This window comes from Gossypium hirsutum, chromosome D02 (genome assembly GCF_007990345.1).
Source record: "Gossypium hirsutum isolate 1008001.06 chromosome D02, Gossypium_hirsutum_v2.1, whole genome shotgun sequence".
Taxonomy (NCBI): Eukaryota; Viridiplantae; Streptophyta; class Magnoliopsida; order Malvales; family Malvaceae; genus Gossypium; species Gossypium hirsutum.
Window position 1 is genome coordinate 4,213,000 of NC_053438.1, and position 16,654 is coordinate 4,229,653.

The following is a 16,654-nucleotide window of genomic DNA, read 5'->3' on the forward strand; positions in this document are numbered from 1 at the left end:
AAAATTTAAAGTTAATCAATATTTTCGTTAAAAAAATGATTTGGCTCTTTTTGAATGATTAAGAACCAAATTTAACTAAAAAAGAAAAATAATCAAATTGACGAAAAATATAACTATTGAGGACTAAATTTAAAATTATCCCTAAAATTTATATCCCCCGTGAGCCATCTATATTCTATAGTTAGTCCACAATCCATGCCCACTTTTGATTGTTTCATAGAGTTCCCATGAAGAGATAGCCCCAGTCAAACAATCTGATATGTATTATATATATTTACACATACTAGAATTTAGTGCATATATAAAGATTTCATTAATTCATATTTGTTATATATAATATCTGCACATAATCATTTACTGATTTTTGGTGACTAAATGTGTTTTATTAATACGATAATATGGTAGTGTTCTCTTATCAATTCGAGATTAAAATTAATTTTTAATGATAATAGTGAAAAAGTTAACTTACAAGTATATTCTCTAATTAGTATGAAAATAGTAGTTCTAGTATATTTTTAAAAAATATATTAAGGATGTTTATTAAAAACTTTTTAGACTGAAAATAATAAAACAAAAATTAAATGGTTATTTTAGAATATTTTGACCCAATAGAAATATTATTCTCTCTTTTATATAATATTTATTATATATAAATAATTTTAAACTATAAGTTCCTTCTTATCAATTTCTTCAAAGAAGAAATTTTAAAAAAATTATGAAAATAGTGAAGAAATTTACATTTATTTATATAAGAGTGTTCATTAGACAATGTAAGATTAAAATTTGGTAGTATAAAGAATTATCTAATATAATTTTAAAAAGCCAGGACTAAAAGAATAATTTATATCATATGTGAAAACAAATGCTTAAAATGAATATTTCTGGCAAAAAACTATAATGTGAACGCGCCGAAGGCGAATGAGGCTAAGCGAACTACTGAAGCTGTGGGATGTAAAAATGCATCGGTAGGGGAGTGTTCTATCTTAGGGGAAGCACTCACGAGAGTAGGAATAGACGAAACGAAAGTAAGAATGTCAGCTTGTGTAACATAAACATTGGTGAGAATCTAATGCCTTGAAAACCCAAGGGTTCCTCCACAAGGTTCGTCCACGGAGAGTGAGTCAAGACCTAAGATCAAGTCGAAAGGCGTGATCAAGTGAATATTCTCGTACTACCCATTATTGGTCTTGAGGGAAGGAGGAGGTTAAGGATGATTTATTTATTACAATTTTAATTTGAATTTTTTTTTTTGTAATAAAAGACCTAACCCTAAAACTGTGATCGATTAAAATATCTTTTTAAATTAAAATATATTTAAAATTTGATACAAATATATATTTCTTTATTGAAATTTTAATTTAAAAGATCTCTTCGGCTACTTTTGAAGGTTTATAGTTTTAAAAAGCTAAGAAAGTAGGGTTTTTTTCTTTCATGAGTTTATTAGTAGACAATTGAATAAATTATGAATATACATAAGGATAATCATAATTATCCAATTCATGGAAAAAGTCCAACTTACCCAACATATTTCCTCAAACAGCTTCGCTTCCAAGTTCTTTTTGAAGTTCAAAGTAACCCATTTCTGTTAAAACTTTGGTACATTCGGGAAGAGCTTCCTTTTTTTTAAACCCAAGGTTGTTGGCAAAGCGAATTTCACCCGAAACCCCATCCAATGTGGTGAGAACCACCCTTGCTTTCCTCCACTCTTCGGTGGGATCATTGCAATCTGCTCTGGGGCTCTTCACTAGCATTACATCACAATCTGATTCTTCATAATCGCCCGTCACTTGGATTTTATAGTTTCCTTTATCACCAGCCGTTATTTCTGGACTTTGATAGGTGATCTTTTCGTCGGTACGATTCCTACATTCTAACCTCACCGTTGCACCTGCCAATTATATAGATAGTAAATATATTTAAATATTTTGGTCTACCTAATTATTTCGTTTAAAATTAAAACATTAGATCGTATACCGGGAATAGGTTCGCTGATAGATGTCTCAAATTCAACACGACAAGTGTCGCAATAAACATGACCTAAGACCTCGAATCTCATTTGTTGATTGGACGATGGAGCTGGAGCTGGAGCTGAAGCATAGGCAAAGCTGAGTGAGGAGAAAATGCAAATAAATAAGGAAAGAAGGGAGATCACAGAAGCTTTTGCCATTTCTTTCTCTTTCTTTCTATAAACCTTTTGTTCTTTCTTAACTTATCAAAGCTTGTTAAAAATGGTAAATTTATAGAGAGGGATTTACTTAGTCTGGGCTAGGGTTGTTATTCAACTTCTCTATTTTTAGGGACTTGGTTGGTTGCTGTTAGGAGAGAGACTCGCTGCTTTCTCATTCTTAATTATTTCTTAATAATTGATTAAATAAAGAGATGGTTTCACAAAAATTATTGATTAAAAAAAAACAAAAAAAAGTTAAACTTATAATTATTAAAAGGGATAAATCTCAAAATTATACATGAATTTTGATTTAATTAATGTGCAGTTGATACATGAACTAATTTAATTTGGTGCAATTATACACGTAAAACTCTAATTGTGGTTCAAACGTATACTCGAATCTTTAATTTTGATTTAACCATACACATTTAAAGAAATAAACACATAAATTTATTTTTATATTGAGTAAATATAATTATTTAAGTATGCAATATATAAACATAAAATGATGTTAAATTAATAATCGTGTCTATAATTTACAAGAATTGGATCGAATCAAAATTTTATGTATACAATTACATATTAAGCCATAGTTCATGTATAGTTTTGAGATTTATTTATAGTTGAAAAAAACAACAATAAAAAAAAGATAAATCTCAAAACAATAAAAAAAAACTTACCAATCTAAATTTTGTTCAATAAATCTGAAATCTAGAACTAAAATCAATGCTGAAATCAAATCTTTCACCATTCTCAAAAAGATCGAAATAAAACAAGTTAATTAAATTAATTATAATTAATCATGAATTAGAATTAAAGCTAATCTAAACCTAAAATATTTTCTTACAACCCTTTCATCTTATGTCTAAAAGTTCGAAGAATAAATATGATCTTCGAATAAAAAAAATTTAATCTCACAATTTATAAATTTATAAATTTATTGCACTTAGCATTAAAAAAATCAAGCCAAATTCTTTGAGAAGATTTTCTTGGCCCACAATCTTTACGTTTTCGTGCTAGAAAAGCAAGTAAGGTTGATCTTTGGGGTGTTCTTATGCATTAGGTCAAATATTGCCTTTTTATGGGTGTAAATCAACACACCATTCGATGAATTGTTTGTGAACTGTTTGTATAACGTTCGTTTATATCTGTTTACTAAGTTATAAATAAGTATAAATAAATTTTTTATGTTCGTTTAATAAAAGAACAAACACGAATAGAAGTGTGTTCGGTTCGTTTATATTGACGAATAAGCTCGTTTATTGACTCGTTTATTTATTAATAATATTTTCTTATAAAAATATTAAAATAATATTTGGGCGTGTATGTATTTATTGTTTGTTTGTTTATTACTCATTAACATTGTTCGTAAATATATTCAATTATATGTTTATGAATATGTTCGTTTAATGTTCGTGAACATGTTCGATTAAGTTAAATGAATATGTTCGTGAACATTAAACAAACGATCATGAACACACATAATTTTAAATAAATGACAATGAACAAAAAAATTGAAATTTTTGCGAACACAAACTGAACACGAACAAACTTAAAAATAAACAAACGAGCATGGACATATGCTTATTCGTTTAAACTCAATTTATTTACAGCCCTACCCCTTCTACAATTGTTTTTATTTATTTATTAATTTTTATTTCTTTCGTTTGGCTATCAACTTATTTTTCTTCCCAAAGAATGAGATTCTGAGAACAAATAGAGGAAACAATAAATTTCACCTCAAGATTTTGAAGAAAAAATCGAGAATCATCGCTTGGATAATGTGTTATAAAATAAATAATTAATAGCGAAAATAAAGAACCAAAGAAATAGAAGAATCAAGAGAACTATAAATTTTACTATCAATACGATACTTACTATGCTTCCCTAAAGTCTATATTTATGAAAATAAAAAATGTAAATGAAATAAAATTTTATTCCTAATAGACATTATAGTCCTAAAATACGTCAAACTTTTTATTCTAGTAGACATCCAATTCTATAACAATAAAACATTTATAACAACATATTTATTTTTCATTCGATATACACTACATAATATATAAAATTAAAAAATAAGTCAAATTATGAAACTTTAGTTAAACTCGTATATTTTAGATAAGTGCAATTTTCCATCAAAACCTATATTTGGGCCAAAATCTCTCAAATATCAAACAAACTTTAGTTTTGGACGATAAGACCCTTAAACATGTTCGTAATAGGTTAATATGTAGTTTATCACTAAATTTGTTCAAAAGTACTTAATCGCTACTTAAATATTTTTACCTAATTAGTACCAGAACTTATATTTTGTCACTTAAGTTGGTACATCCGCACTAACATCATTAGTTTGTGTTGATGTAATACTATTAGCCAATTCGGTGGTGAAACGTGGCAACCTCTCACTATATCATGTCACATAAATTAAAAAATTAAAAAATATATAAAAAGCCTATAGTATTTTAAAAAATATAGAAATTTATGATATATAATATATAAATCAATAAAAATTTTAAAATTTAAAATTGTAAAAATATATAAAAGAATTAAATATTTATAATGTATATAAATATATAAAACAACTAAAAAGCACATTTATAATGAATTTGGATAAATGGTTGTCTAAATGCATTTGAATATGAACAACTATCCGTGTAAGTTAATTCTTGATGTGAAAAATTATATATATATTAATTTATCTATTTTAACATTTTTAACACTTTATATATTTTATATTTCGAAACAATAAAAATAGTAGTAATAATAATATAAATAACCCGATATTTTATAAAAAACTAAAAACATATAAATTTACTAACAAGTAGAATTTAGACAAATAGTTTTCTAGATTCATATATATCTGGACAACATTATGTCTAGTTTCATTCTTGATGTGAAACAAAAATTATACATTTTTTTCTTAATTTATATATTTTTATTTTTTAATTTATGTTCACCACGTGACATGTCAAGAGGCTGCCACATGTCATCATCAAATTGGTTATCAGTGTCACGTTAGCATGAACTAACTGTATTAATGTAAAGGTACCAACCTGGTTGATAAATACAAGTTCAGGTACCAACTAAGTACTTTTAGACAAATTTAGAGGGCAAATTACGTATTAACCCATTCTTAATCAATCAAGTCACTAAAACAAGAGGATATAAATCACAAAATTAGCCCTTAATTTCATCCCATTTTCAAAATCTAGAATTTAATCAAAATTTTTTCAAACAAAAAAATTGGTTGAATTATTAAAATTTTAACAACATTAACGTAGGCATGGAAATTTGTATATAATTCATTGTTGATATGAATAATTTTTTAAAAAAAATTTATGAACATTTTTAATAATTTTTATTTATTTTATAAAATTTTTATGAATTACATGTGAAATGTCAAGTTAGTGTTGTTAAAATTTTAGCAATTCATTCAAAATTTTTTAAGAAATTAATTTGACTAAAATTTGAAGATTGTAGGCCAAAACAATACAAAAAGGAATTATGACAAAAGTAATAATAATTACCATTAGAATTATTTAACTATTAGTAAATTTCTCTCTTAGCCACCTGACTTAATAAATTTATTTTTTGGTCATTTATCACTCAACTATTAGTAAATTTTCTTTTTAGTCACCCAATTATGAAAAGTTACATTATGGTCATACAACTATTCAATTTTGTCTTTTTTAGTCACCGGCTAATAGAGGTGCACATGGGTTGGGTCTAGACCTGTCCATGGGCCGGGCCCGAAAAACATTTTTGGCCCGACTCTTAGGCCCGGGCCCGGCCCGAAATATGGGCCTGAAATTTTGCCCAGGCCTGGCCCGGGAAAAAGAATAAGCCCGAGCCTGGCCCGGCCCGGCCCGATTTTTAATAAACACACAAAAAATATTTTAAAATTAAAAAATAAAAATAAAAAATATATATTTAATATATTTGGACCGGGCCGGGCCCGGGCCAAATAAGTTGAGCCCGAGCCCGGCCCATTTTTTTAAATGGGCCTCGTTTTTTGCCCAAGCCCATATTTCGGGCCTATATTTTTACCCGAACCTTCCCATATTTCGGGCGGGCCGTCGGGCCGGGCCACCTGGCCCATGGACAGGTCTAGTCGGGTCGGACCTAAAAAAATTTTGGCTCGAAATACGGGCCTAAAATTTTGTCCAGACCCGGCTCGAGAAAAAATTCCTAGGCCCAAGCCAGGCCCGGCTCAGCCCATTTTTTTATAAAACACCAAAAAATTATTTTAATAAAAAATAAAAAACAGTATTTTAAAAATTAAAAAAAATAAAAAATAAAAAATTTATTATATTCGGGCCGAGCCGGGCCCGGGCCAAAAAAAGTGGTGCCTGAGGCTTAGCTTGTTTTCTAAATGGGCCTCGTTTTTTTACCCAAACCCATATTTCGGGCCTATATTTTTACCCGAACCCTCCCATATTTCGGGTGGACTATCGGGCCGGGCCAGGACGCCCGGCCCATGAGCCCCTCTACCGGCTAATAGGGGTAGCTTTTAAAATTGGCATAATAACAATTTTAGTCCTCAACATTTATAAATATGTCAATTCAGTTTTGAATTTAAAAAAAAATTAACCCTCAACATTTTACACATTGTGATATTTGATATTTCTTTTTGCAATTTTACTTTTCTTTGTGACATTGTGGGTTAATTTTAAAAGAATGAGAAAAGATGAAAATTACTATATTAGATTTTTGAGTGTTTCATTTTTTATACATTTCCAATCAAATTTAGTTTATATATGTGTTTTTTTAGCTTTTTAAGTGAAGGTTACAAAAAAAAAATCAAATTACACAATATATAAATGTTGAAGGTTAGATTTTTTAGAATCAAAACTAAATTTACACAATATGTAAATGTTGCGGGGTTAAAGTTACTATTATACAAAATTTAAAAGCTATTACCATTAGCTAGTTGGTGACAAAAAAGACAAAATTGAATACTTGGATGACTAGTAACTTTTCATAATTAGGTGACCAAAAAAGAAATTTACTAATAGTTGAGTGACCATTTTATAATTTTTCATAGTTAGGTAGCCAAAAAGGAAAATTACTAATAGTTGCGTGACTATTAGTGTGGTTTTCCCAAATTAATTTGAAAAAAATCCAAAAAAGAAAAAAAAACGGAAAATAAATTTCCCACGCTTCAATATTAACAAGAAATAAGAATTCAAAAATAAATAATAATAATAAACCAGCTCTCCTTTCTCTGATCTGATCGGACCTCCCGCCTCCTCTTTCTTGTTTGTTTCAATTTTGTTTTCTGTTTTTCGTTCAATTTTAGCTTCTTCTTTTTTGTTTTTATTTCGAAATTTTGGAATTCATTTAACTGTTGCAAATAATTTCGTAATCTTTTTTCTTGCTTATTTTTCGAATCTCGTTTTTGTTGATCTGCTTCGAGGGGGGAGAGAGGCGGGGGATTCTTTGTGGAAGTTTTGTCGCTGAACTTGAGAATTAATTGATTTGAGTTTTTTGTAATTACTTTTGTGAATTAATGGGGGTTAAAATTGGGGGATAAAATCGTTATATTGAGGAGATTGTGAACGGGGTTTTTGAGGAATGGCGTCGGCTCAGGCCTTGCCTTCTTCACGGAAACAAGAGCATCTAGAAGCTGGGAAGCGCCGGGTACATCTTTTTGTTCTTAATTTTTTCCCTTTATCGGTTGATTTGATGGTTTCTTTCTGTTTTGAAATATGATTTTAGATCTGGTAAATGATTTGGTTACTTGTTAAAAATTTCAGGCATATATAGTCAGCTATTTAGGATATCGATTTCGGAATAGGACTAAAATTGACGGTCTATTTTGGTATTTTCATATATGATCTGTAGTATATTTGCATTTTCTTGCAATGCTTTGGTAGATCATGTCTGGAATTGATGGTATATGGAATCAATTATTTTGTTAGATTACACCTTTTGGGAATTTCAATGCTTTTATGCCTTAAATCTTTGCAACTGCCAAAGGTGATGCTGTTGGAGCTAAAAATATGACCAATGTTTTTTGGTTTTTCTTCTTAAATTGGATTTGAGAGTTCACTTTTGTCATTACGTGCTATTGTTTGTATTCAAGCTGGAAAAGATGAAGAAGCTTCACTGCATTTGACACTCTGATAACAGTGATTTTAGATGAAGAGTGTATTTAAGTTGCATAACGATAGCATTGCAGTTTAAGGTTGGCTATATGCGTTTGTGCCTGAGTGAAGTGTCTTATTTCTACTTCTATTTTGTGATATGTTGAATCTGTTCTGGTTGTTTAGAACTCTTCTTTTGATTCTTTTTAGTAGTCATTCATGTTCTACTAACTAGGGCTGGTAAACAAAAAGAACTCCCATTCTAGATTTCTATGTTTTGTCTTTGAATGCTGCGCCTTTTACATAGTTTGAAAAGTTAATATCCTCGTAAACCGTCCATTTATTGGATTTTGTATAATTTTTACTCTGGATTTATGCTTATGATAAAAGTTTTCAGTTAGATTTTAGCACATAATGGGTTTTTGAAAATGAACGAATAATTATTTAGAGTATGTTTACCAAGTACTGTTACAATTGATCCCTCCTTTCTTGCAGCTGGAGGAATTCCGTAAGAAAAAAGCAGCTGAGAAAGCCAAGAAGGCAGCACCTACCTCCCAAACCAATGTTTCTGATGTTAGCTTAAATGAAAAACAGCAATTAGAAACTGAACACGTGCAGGTTATTGACTCAGGTGGTGCTGCTACATCTGATGGACCCAATCTCTCTTCTGTAAAAATAATTAACAACAATAAAGCAACTGAAGTTAAATCAAACAACAAGCATGCTTTCCCATCTTCTTTGGCAAATAATTATAATTCGTCCTCTACAGAAGTGCACATACATGCAAAAAGTCAAGAAAATGAGAAATGTGGTGCTTCATGGAATGCTGGACGATTGTATAATGATAGCCTACAGGCAGAACATATGAGTAACGACTTTCAAGAACCCAGGTCGAAAGAAGATGATGGCTATTCGAAGGTTTCTACAGTTTTAAATCCTATTTCTTCTGAAAATTTTGTTAGTAAAATATCTCCACAGAATTCACTGCAAAGCAAGGCCAGTGAAGGCAGCTTGCTAGGTAGCAGCCATGCCCTATCTTCTTTATTTGAAGGTAATGTTGAATATTCATATTGAATATGCTTGTTTTATAAATTATATGACCAGAATTTCTTTCCATTTATCTATATTTTCAGCATTTTGTTTTACTGAGGAACTGACACAGCATAGCATGTTCTGTGGCTTAATTGCAGACTCTGCTCAATCTACCTCAGGTGGAAGAGGGTCTATCCTTGAAGTCGGGCAGAACTTGCAAGGAACTGGAGACTTTAAGGAACCTATGATTTCTGATTTTGGAGAAGGAAAATTCAGTAGTTCATCTGGTGGTTTTCCAAGTTTGCATGTTCCATCCATACAAACATCTGGATCATCAGAGTTCAGTTTTGATGCCAGAAGTTCCTCAAGCCACACGCCACTGCATTCAGTTGCAAATGATACTAGTTCTAGGAGATCTCGTCCATCTTTCCTTGATTCTCTCAATGTATCTGGAGCTTCTTCTGGGTCTCTTTTTCAACATAATCAACCTACAAAGGAAGTGTTTGCATCCCAGAGTTCACAATTTAACACTAGTAATACGATGGGGTCATCTCCTTTTGAGAGACCATCAACAGAGATTGGAAATGCAGGAACTTACTCCAAGCTTGGGTTCTCTGATTTTCCTAGCGGTAATGAGTATTCTGGGTATTTTTCAGCTCCTGCTAGTAGTAATGGTGACCTCTCAAAGCTGATTGTTGCTAATGAGAATATCTTGGAGAAGAAGCATGATTTTTACTCTACCAAACAGAATGAGGATTTTGCTGCTTTGGAGCAGGTAGTCACATTTTCTATTCTTGAGGTGCCACTGTGTCCAGGTTTCTAATAATTATTGTGTTTTATGGTTCATCCCTTGGGCAAGTTATACTTGTAATATCGAGTTCCTTAGTAACACAAATAAACATTTTTTGAAGTGTACTTTTTGATGTCTTAGAAATATGCCATTATAAGTATCCATGGTTATATTTAACTCATCTGATGCAATTTGACATTCCATAATATATGCAATTTATTACTAGTCTATGTTGTTCTATCCATAAGAACCATGATATAATGGACGAGTATATTTGTATCCTTAGATCTGTGTCTTGTGTTTACCATCTTGTCTTTTGGTGTGCATGAGCTGGATCCAGGCTTTGTTCGGTTTGGATATAAGAGGCAAGGATAAGGAGACTCTTGAGCATTTTAGTGATAATGCACTGTTTTGCATTTCAAGCCTAATGCCATGTTGGTTTCTTAAGATAAGCTAATACTAATGGTTGGTCAAGGAACTCGAAGAAGCTGTTGAAATGAAAACATTGTTGTATGTTTTGAAGCTCCTAATACGCTCACACAGATAATTTGATGTAGAAAACTATAATTTTTCATTTGTTATTTGTCTAATGGTTTTGTTTATTAATGTTTTCTCTGTTCATTGTCTTGGCTTTTTTAATCTATTCATCCTTATTCTGCAGCATATTGAAGACTTGACTCAGGAAAAGTTTTCACTGCAACGAGCTCTTGAGGCCTCACGTACATTAGCAGAATCTTTGGCTGCTGAAAATTCATCTTTGACTGGTAGTTATAACCAACAGGTTTGTTTCCAAATATTAGATTAGCAGCATTAACGGCTGTCATGGTCATGATATGTTTTTTTATCAGTTCATCGTGCTTCTCCATTGCAGCACTTTCTGTCATTTCATTATCCTAATTTGTATTCTCAATCCTTCTTAAAAAACTCTTAATTATCTTACATTTACTTTTCTCCCCAGAGAAGCGCTGTCAACCGGCTAAAATCTGACATGGAGAGCTTACAAGAAGAAATCAAGGCCCAACTGGTTAGTATTTACTATATTTAGGTACTGGTAGTCACTTCAAATTGTTAGAAATAATTGAATCTCATACAACTACATACCACTTTATGTCATATGGTTAATGCAATGGTGTTTGTATGGCATGTGTCATGTGTGCACATATGCACATTGATTTAGACTTGTTTGTGCTTAGATAAAGTTCTATCTAAAAATTGAGATACCTACTGCTGTCTATTGCATCTCTGGTGGTACCCATTAACCAAAAAATGCAGTACAAGGAACCCTCTTGAGGTTGTCCATGTCTATGCCCTTTGATCTACACTTGAAGGGGCCTTAAGTAGTGCTATCCCAAAGTTATTAAATATTGGGTTTGTTTCGGTTTTATATTCAGGTTGGGCCTCTCAACCTATTGCCTATTGGTTTTAGGTTAGATGCTTAATAACTTTTTATCTATAAAAATGATCCTTAAGGCTGGAGCTTGTCTATTTTTTCCTGGATTCAATCAATAAGTCTTTGTTTTGAATGGTTTTCTTTTGTTGCAAAGGATGTTGCACAGGATGAATTCAGTTTTATGCTGTATTTTAAAATGCTATGCTGTATGTATGCTGATCTGCATTTTATTCTCTTGTGTTCTTTGTCTGGTGATGTTCAAATTGTTAGGGAGTTCGTTACAAATACTTTTTAAAACGTCAACAACATTCTATTTCAGCGTATACCTTTTTTTTATTCTTGCTATGTCTGGTGTTTGGTATTGCAGGCAGAGCTCGAGTCTTTTAAAATGGAATATGCAAATGCACGACTGGAATGTAATGCAGCTGATGAACGTGCTAATATATTGGCTTCTGAAGTCATTGGTTTGGAAGAGAAGGTAACAAAGTTTTAATGGGTAAAGGTTTTCTTCCTTCTCCAATTTCATTCTATTCATTATAGAACATATATCAATCTTGATAATAATGCTGAAAGATCAGTAAGCTGCCATGTTCGTATATGCATGGTTGTAATATATACCACATGTGAAGGGTGTTTCTTGGACGTATAGTAGAGCTGCAAAGTTTTTAAGTGCCAGTTTAACTTAAGTGGCTCTCTAGTCCTTTTTTATAGTTGATTTGATCCTGTTATTTGCTTGTTTTATATGATGTTATTAGCATTTGGAGTTTCTTACTTTATTCCATTGAATATATTTCTGTTGACACTGGAGTGAAATTACTTTTGTCTTCTGCTAGATTAAAATGTTTTTAATATCCTTTCTGTAGGCACTTCGATTAAGGTCAAATGAGCTAAAATTGGAGAGGCAATTGGAGAACTCACAGGCTGAAATTTCTTCTTTCAAGTATGCTTTTTTTTTAGGTCTAATTATGAAATTTGTCCCTTTATTTTACAGCATCTGAGAAGTTAGTCCCTCTAATTTGTCAGAATGGTCCTCATATTTTATGAACACTAAGAAATTAGTCCAATTGAGTAACACTGTTAAACCTTGTTGTTAAACTGAGCTGTTCAGCAACTTATGTGCTAGGAATTAGTAAAAACCAGCAGTAGCATATTTATGTGCAACAAATTAGCAAAAATCAGTAGTTCAAGTTCACATGTTTACCAACAACTGGGCTAACTTGTCAATTTTTGTAAAGTACAATGACCATATTTTGACAAGTTAAAGTAGGGGACTAACGTTTTAGTTTCATGAAATAGAGGGATAAAATTCATAATTAGATATCTTTTTATTTGTTGCTAAAGGACTTGTGATCAATTTCTTATTGCTTCTCTGTAGTTTCCTCAATCATAGATTCCTTCTTTGTTCCTAAGTTATTTTCTAGATTGTAATGCTCATATTGAAGATTGTTATTGTTGCCATTTTGAACCGGTGCTTAGATTGTCTGCGATATAGTTATCCATTTAAAGTTTACTATTAAGTGGTCATGACATATTTATGCAAAAAGAAATACAAGAAACAAAAAGACAAGAATTCTGCATGTAATTAAGTGTTGAACTGATGCATTAAAATCATTAAAGATAACAGATTGCAATTTTGTGTAATAAGTCACTTTTATTTGCACTCATTTTACCACAAAGCATGCTTTTGTTAGTTACAATAAGAAACCCCTATACCATGCCTTTTTGGTGGATTTAGTTCCTCTACTATAAATTGGTCATTTCTAGTTCTCTGTTTTATTAAATGTGTATTGTCAGTCCCAAGGCAAACTTTTTTTTGTTGTTAATTGTATCAAATAATTTGACATGATTTATTTATTTGTTTTTTATATGTAATGACAGGAAATATATACCTTGGCATTTTTTATTAAATTGGACAATTTTTGCACTTTTAAGAAAAGAAAGGGAGAAAATGTATAATATTTGTCCAGTTGCACAAAAAATGTCAAGGTGTATATGTCACATCACCACATACTTCAAAAAATAAGCCGCGTCAAATTATTTGATGGAATTCACGGAAAATTAATTGGCCTCAAGAATCAAGATTGAAAATACACATTTTGAAAAGTAGAGGGATGAACATAATCAAATTAGAGGGACTAAAACAACAAAAAATGCATAGTATAGGGACCCTTCATACAAAATTTACCTTTTCCTTTTGTTTTCATTAATTAGTAATTTCTCAGTTTTAGAAGTTTTACTCAAGGAACTTCTTTGGTATTGGTTTTCTCATTTGCCATAATATTATCATGGATTAGACTTTTGTTTGAATATACTTTCATGTTGGGTTCTCTGATACTTGAGGGCATCTTATTCATTGTGAATATTGCAGAAAGAAAATGTCAAGCCTAGAGAAAGACCGTCAGGATTTGCTGTCAACTATTGAAGCTCTTCAAGAAGGTAAGTATGCTGATCTCATGAGTGTGTGTTATTATAGTATTAACTAAAAGTAAGTTTTTATATATTTTTTCCTATAATAGCCATATGCTTGCTATATATTTTTCTTATTCATTTAATGCAGAGAAGAAGGTACTCCAGTCTAAAGTACGAGACTCTTTCCTCAGCGGAAAGTCTGTTGATGCTATCAAGAATCCTGCTAGTAAGAAGGATATGTCGACTTCAACCGAAGACCTTGGTAATTGTTTTTTTTTTTTTTGGTCCTTTAAAGGTTTCTACATGAATAAACTGCCATATCTTATTTTACTGAATCGAAATCCAGTTGCATATGGCTAGAAACTGCTAAGCATATTCCCAATTTCAAAACATACTATTGGTCTGTGACAAAGGGTCACATGAATTTTTTGCAAGGTCAATTTTCACTTAATATTGGCCTACCCTCACTAGTTGAGTATAGGATTGAAATCATAGTGAGATTTAGAGACAATTTCTTCTTGAAGGCCTATAATGTATCATCTCTAATTTGAGGGTTTGGTTTGGTCTGTCTTGAAGGTGTCTTGCATGAGATTAGGTATATTATTATTATTTATGTATTGCAAGCGTTGGTCTTGTGAAAGATTTGGAGGAGGTAGTTATCAGGATAAAGGATAAGTTACTTCAACTCTTTGATGTAATGTATCCGTATCACAGATGCTTCATAGTATGCATTGATATAAGCAGATCAATACTATATACAAATATGAGAACTTAATAAAAAATGGAAGTTTTTGAATCAGACCAATATCGACATATCCATATTTGAATTTGAGTTTGAGTTACTTAAAAGGAAAATTAAATATATATACTTGTTGCACTGCATCAAGCTTCCTGTACTTCAAGGCAAATCTGAGAAGTCTGATAGCGATTGTAGTAGTTATAGTGCCTTTTTAAGGTTGCTTTGATTTTCTATGGCCCTTTGGTTTAATGTTGATTTTGTTTATTGAATTTTTGCAGCAACCACGGAAACTACTTCTGATGACAAGGAACTGAATAACAGTAATGACGCCTCTAGTTTGAGTTTGCTGCCTGAGGATGGAGGATTTGAAGTTTCTTCTGTTCACATTCCTCCTGATCAAATAAGAATGGTTCAGAACATTAACTCTTTAATTTCTGAGGTAGGTTCTTTACGTGATTCAGATTTTCTTGTGGCTTTTATATGTTTTACTTGTTTGACCAACAAGAAATTAAATTGTTGATATTGGTGCCTACTATGCTGTCACGATCATCGTACAACCTTTTTCTTGTTGCAGTTAAGATTGGAGAAAGAAGAACTGACACAAGCTTTGTCATCCGAGTTATCTCAAAGTTCAAAGCTGAAGGTATTGTACCACATGTATAGTTGTAATTCTCATGTATTTGTAATAGTTTCATTCTGTTCTTGTTGCCAGGGATTGCATTAGAATTTAAAGAAAATTTCTAAAAAGATTGAAAAACTTGAGGTGCAATTCAGGGCCATTAAAGGCTTGGTTTTTTGTAAATATTATTATACTTCACTAGTTTTCTTGGTGAACTGTATTTCTTTTTCCTTCTATTCGGTCTTTTGTACTTACAAAGTTATGAGCAATTTCTCATCCAAACTTTTTCAAGGGCTCATCAAATGTTTTGATTGTTTCTCCTTTGACCTTATCATAAATGTTAGATCTATGAATGATTATTCTCATCATTGTTATTATCGAATGAAGGAGGTGAATGAGGAGTTGTCTAGGAAACTTGAAGTTCAAACTCAAAGATTGGAGCTTCTGACAGCTCAAAGTCTGGCAAGTGAGTATATCCCGGCTAGACAACCTGAGCCTCGAAAAATTGATGATAATACTCCGTATGCAGATGAGGGTGATGAGGTACCTCCGCTCTCTATCTCTCCCTATATATATGATCTTATTATAACATAACTGATTGTAGTAGCATGTTTTACTCAACCATTCCCAAAAATTGAACAGAAATATCTAGGGGTTTCTAACATTTAAATCCTAAAAATATTCTAATTTCCTCCTAGGTGGTGGAAAGGGTTTTAGGATGGATAATGAAGCTCTTTCCTGGGGGGCCATCAAGACAGAGAACCAACAAGCGGCTTTCATACTGAATCCGTATAATCTTGGCAAGACAGGTCCAAACTTTCATATACCTTTTTCCGGTTTACCTTCTCTCGTTTTGGTGATTGTGAGGGGGTTTGTGATATTTAATAATTTCGAGTCAGTTATACAACCCATTCTTTTTACTAGAAAGGAAGATGAGTTTATCTTAATCGTGTTACCATTGATTGGTGAACTCTAATTGTCAATTGTTTGATAGATGAAGGGTATAAAGAAGTCCCTTGTCGCAGGGCTATATGGTTTTCAGTTTCAGGATCAAATTTTGCACGGGGCCGAGACGAACTAAGAGGACATACGGTATAGGAAAAGAGGCCCCTAAGTTTATAGAGTGTGGATTCGTTGGATTTGTAATGAACAAGTTTTGGGTTCTTGAGCACTAAGAATTTAAAACGGTTGATTCTGTTGCTGTCTGTTTGACTGTGCTTATGCCTATTAACCGTTGATACATCCTTACTGGTCTCTAAAAAAGATGGCCGTTGATGCAATTTCTAATCTCTCTTGTATACTTTTCAGACTTAATTAAAACTTCATGCCAAAATTTGATTTGATGTTGCTGTTCTTTTTTAAAAAAATATTTAGCTGATTATTCTTACTATTTTAAATTAAAAATATTTAGGATGCTTACAA

At 31.7% G+C, this 16,654-nt stretch overlaps 2 protein-coding genes across 5 annotated transcripts; one reads left to right on the forward strand and one right to left on the reverse strand.

Annotated features, from left to right (window-relative positions):
• Window positions 1-840: 840 nt before the first annotated feature.
• LOC107927719 (anther-specific protein LAT52) lies at window positions 841-2,217 on the reverse strand. 2 transcript variants are annotated; one of them, XM_016858825.2, is made up of 3 exons: window positions 1,975-2,217; window positions 1,520-1,888; window positions 841-1,128 (listed from the first exon to the last, which is right to left on the reverse strand). In XM_016858825.2, exons 1-2 carry the CDS (start codon window positions 2,165-2,167, stop codon window positions 1,533-1,535), a joined length of 549 nt encoding a protein of 182 aa, XP_016714314.1. In that variant the 5' UTR covers window positions 2,168-2,217; the 3' UTR covers window positions 841-1,128; window positions 1,520-1,532. The 2 variants fall into 2 exon arrangements, with proteins under 2 accessions (XP_016714314.1, XP_016714313.1); XM_016858824.2 differs by lacking the exon at window positions 841-1,128 and having other exon boundaries at window positions 1,396-1,888.
• A 5,129-nt stretch (window positions 2,218-7,346) lies between these two features.
• LOC107927753 (protein BLISTER) lies at window positions 7,347-16,575 on the forward strand. 3 transcript variants are annotated; one of them, XM_016858853.2, is made up of 14 exons: window positions 7,347-7,807; window positions 8,749-9,304; window positions 9,444-10,060; window positions 10,737-10,856; window positions 11,034-11,099; window positions 11,833-11,943; window positions 12,329-12,405; window positions 13,834-13,901; window positions 14,023-14,136; window positions 14,892-15,052; window positions 15,188-15,256; window positions 15,620-15,775; window positions 15,931-16,041; window positions 16,227-16,575. In XM_016858853.2, exons 1-13 carry the CDS (start codon window positions 7,742-7,744, stop codon window positions 16,015-16,017), a joined length of 2,268 nt encoding a protein of 755 aa, XP_016714342.2. In that variant the 5' UTR covers window positions 7,347-7,741; the 3' UTR covers window positions 16,018-16,041; window positions 16,227-16,575. The 3 variants fall into 3 exon arrangements, with proteins under 3 accessions (XP_016714342.2, XP_016714344.2, XP_040944024.1); XM_016858855.2 differs by having other exon boundaries at window positions 8,749-8,884; window positions 9,023-9,304; window positions 15,931-16,575; XM_041088090.1 differs by having other exon boundaries at window positions 15,931-16,575.
• The last annotated feature ends 79 nt before the right edge of the window (window positions 16,576-16,654 follow it).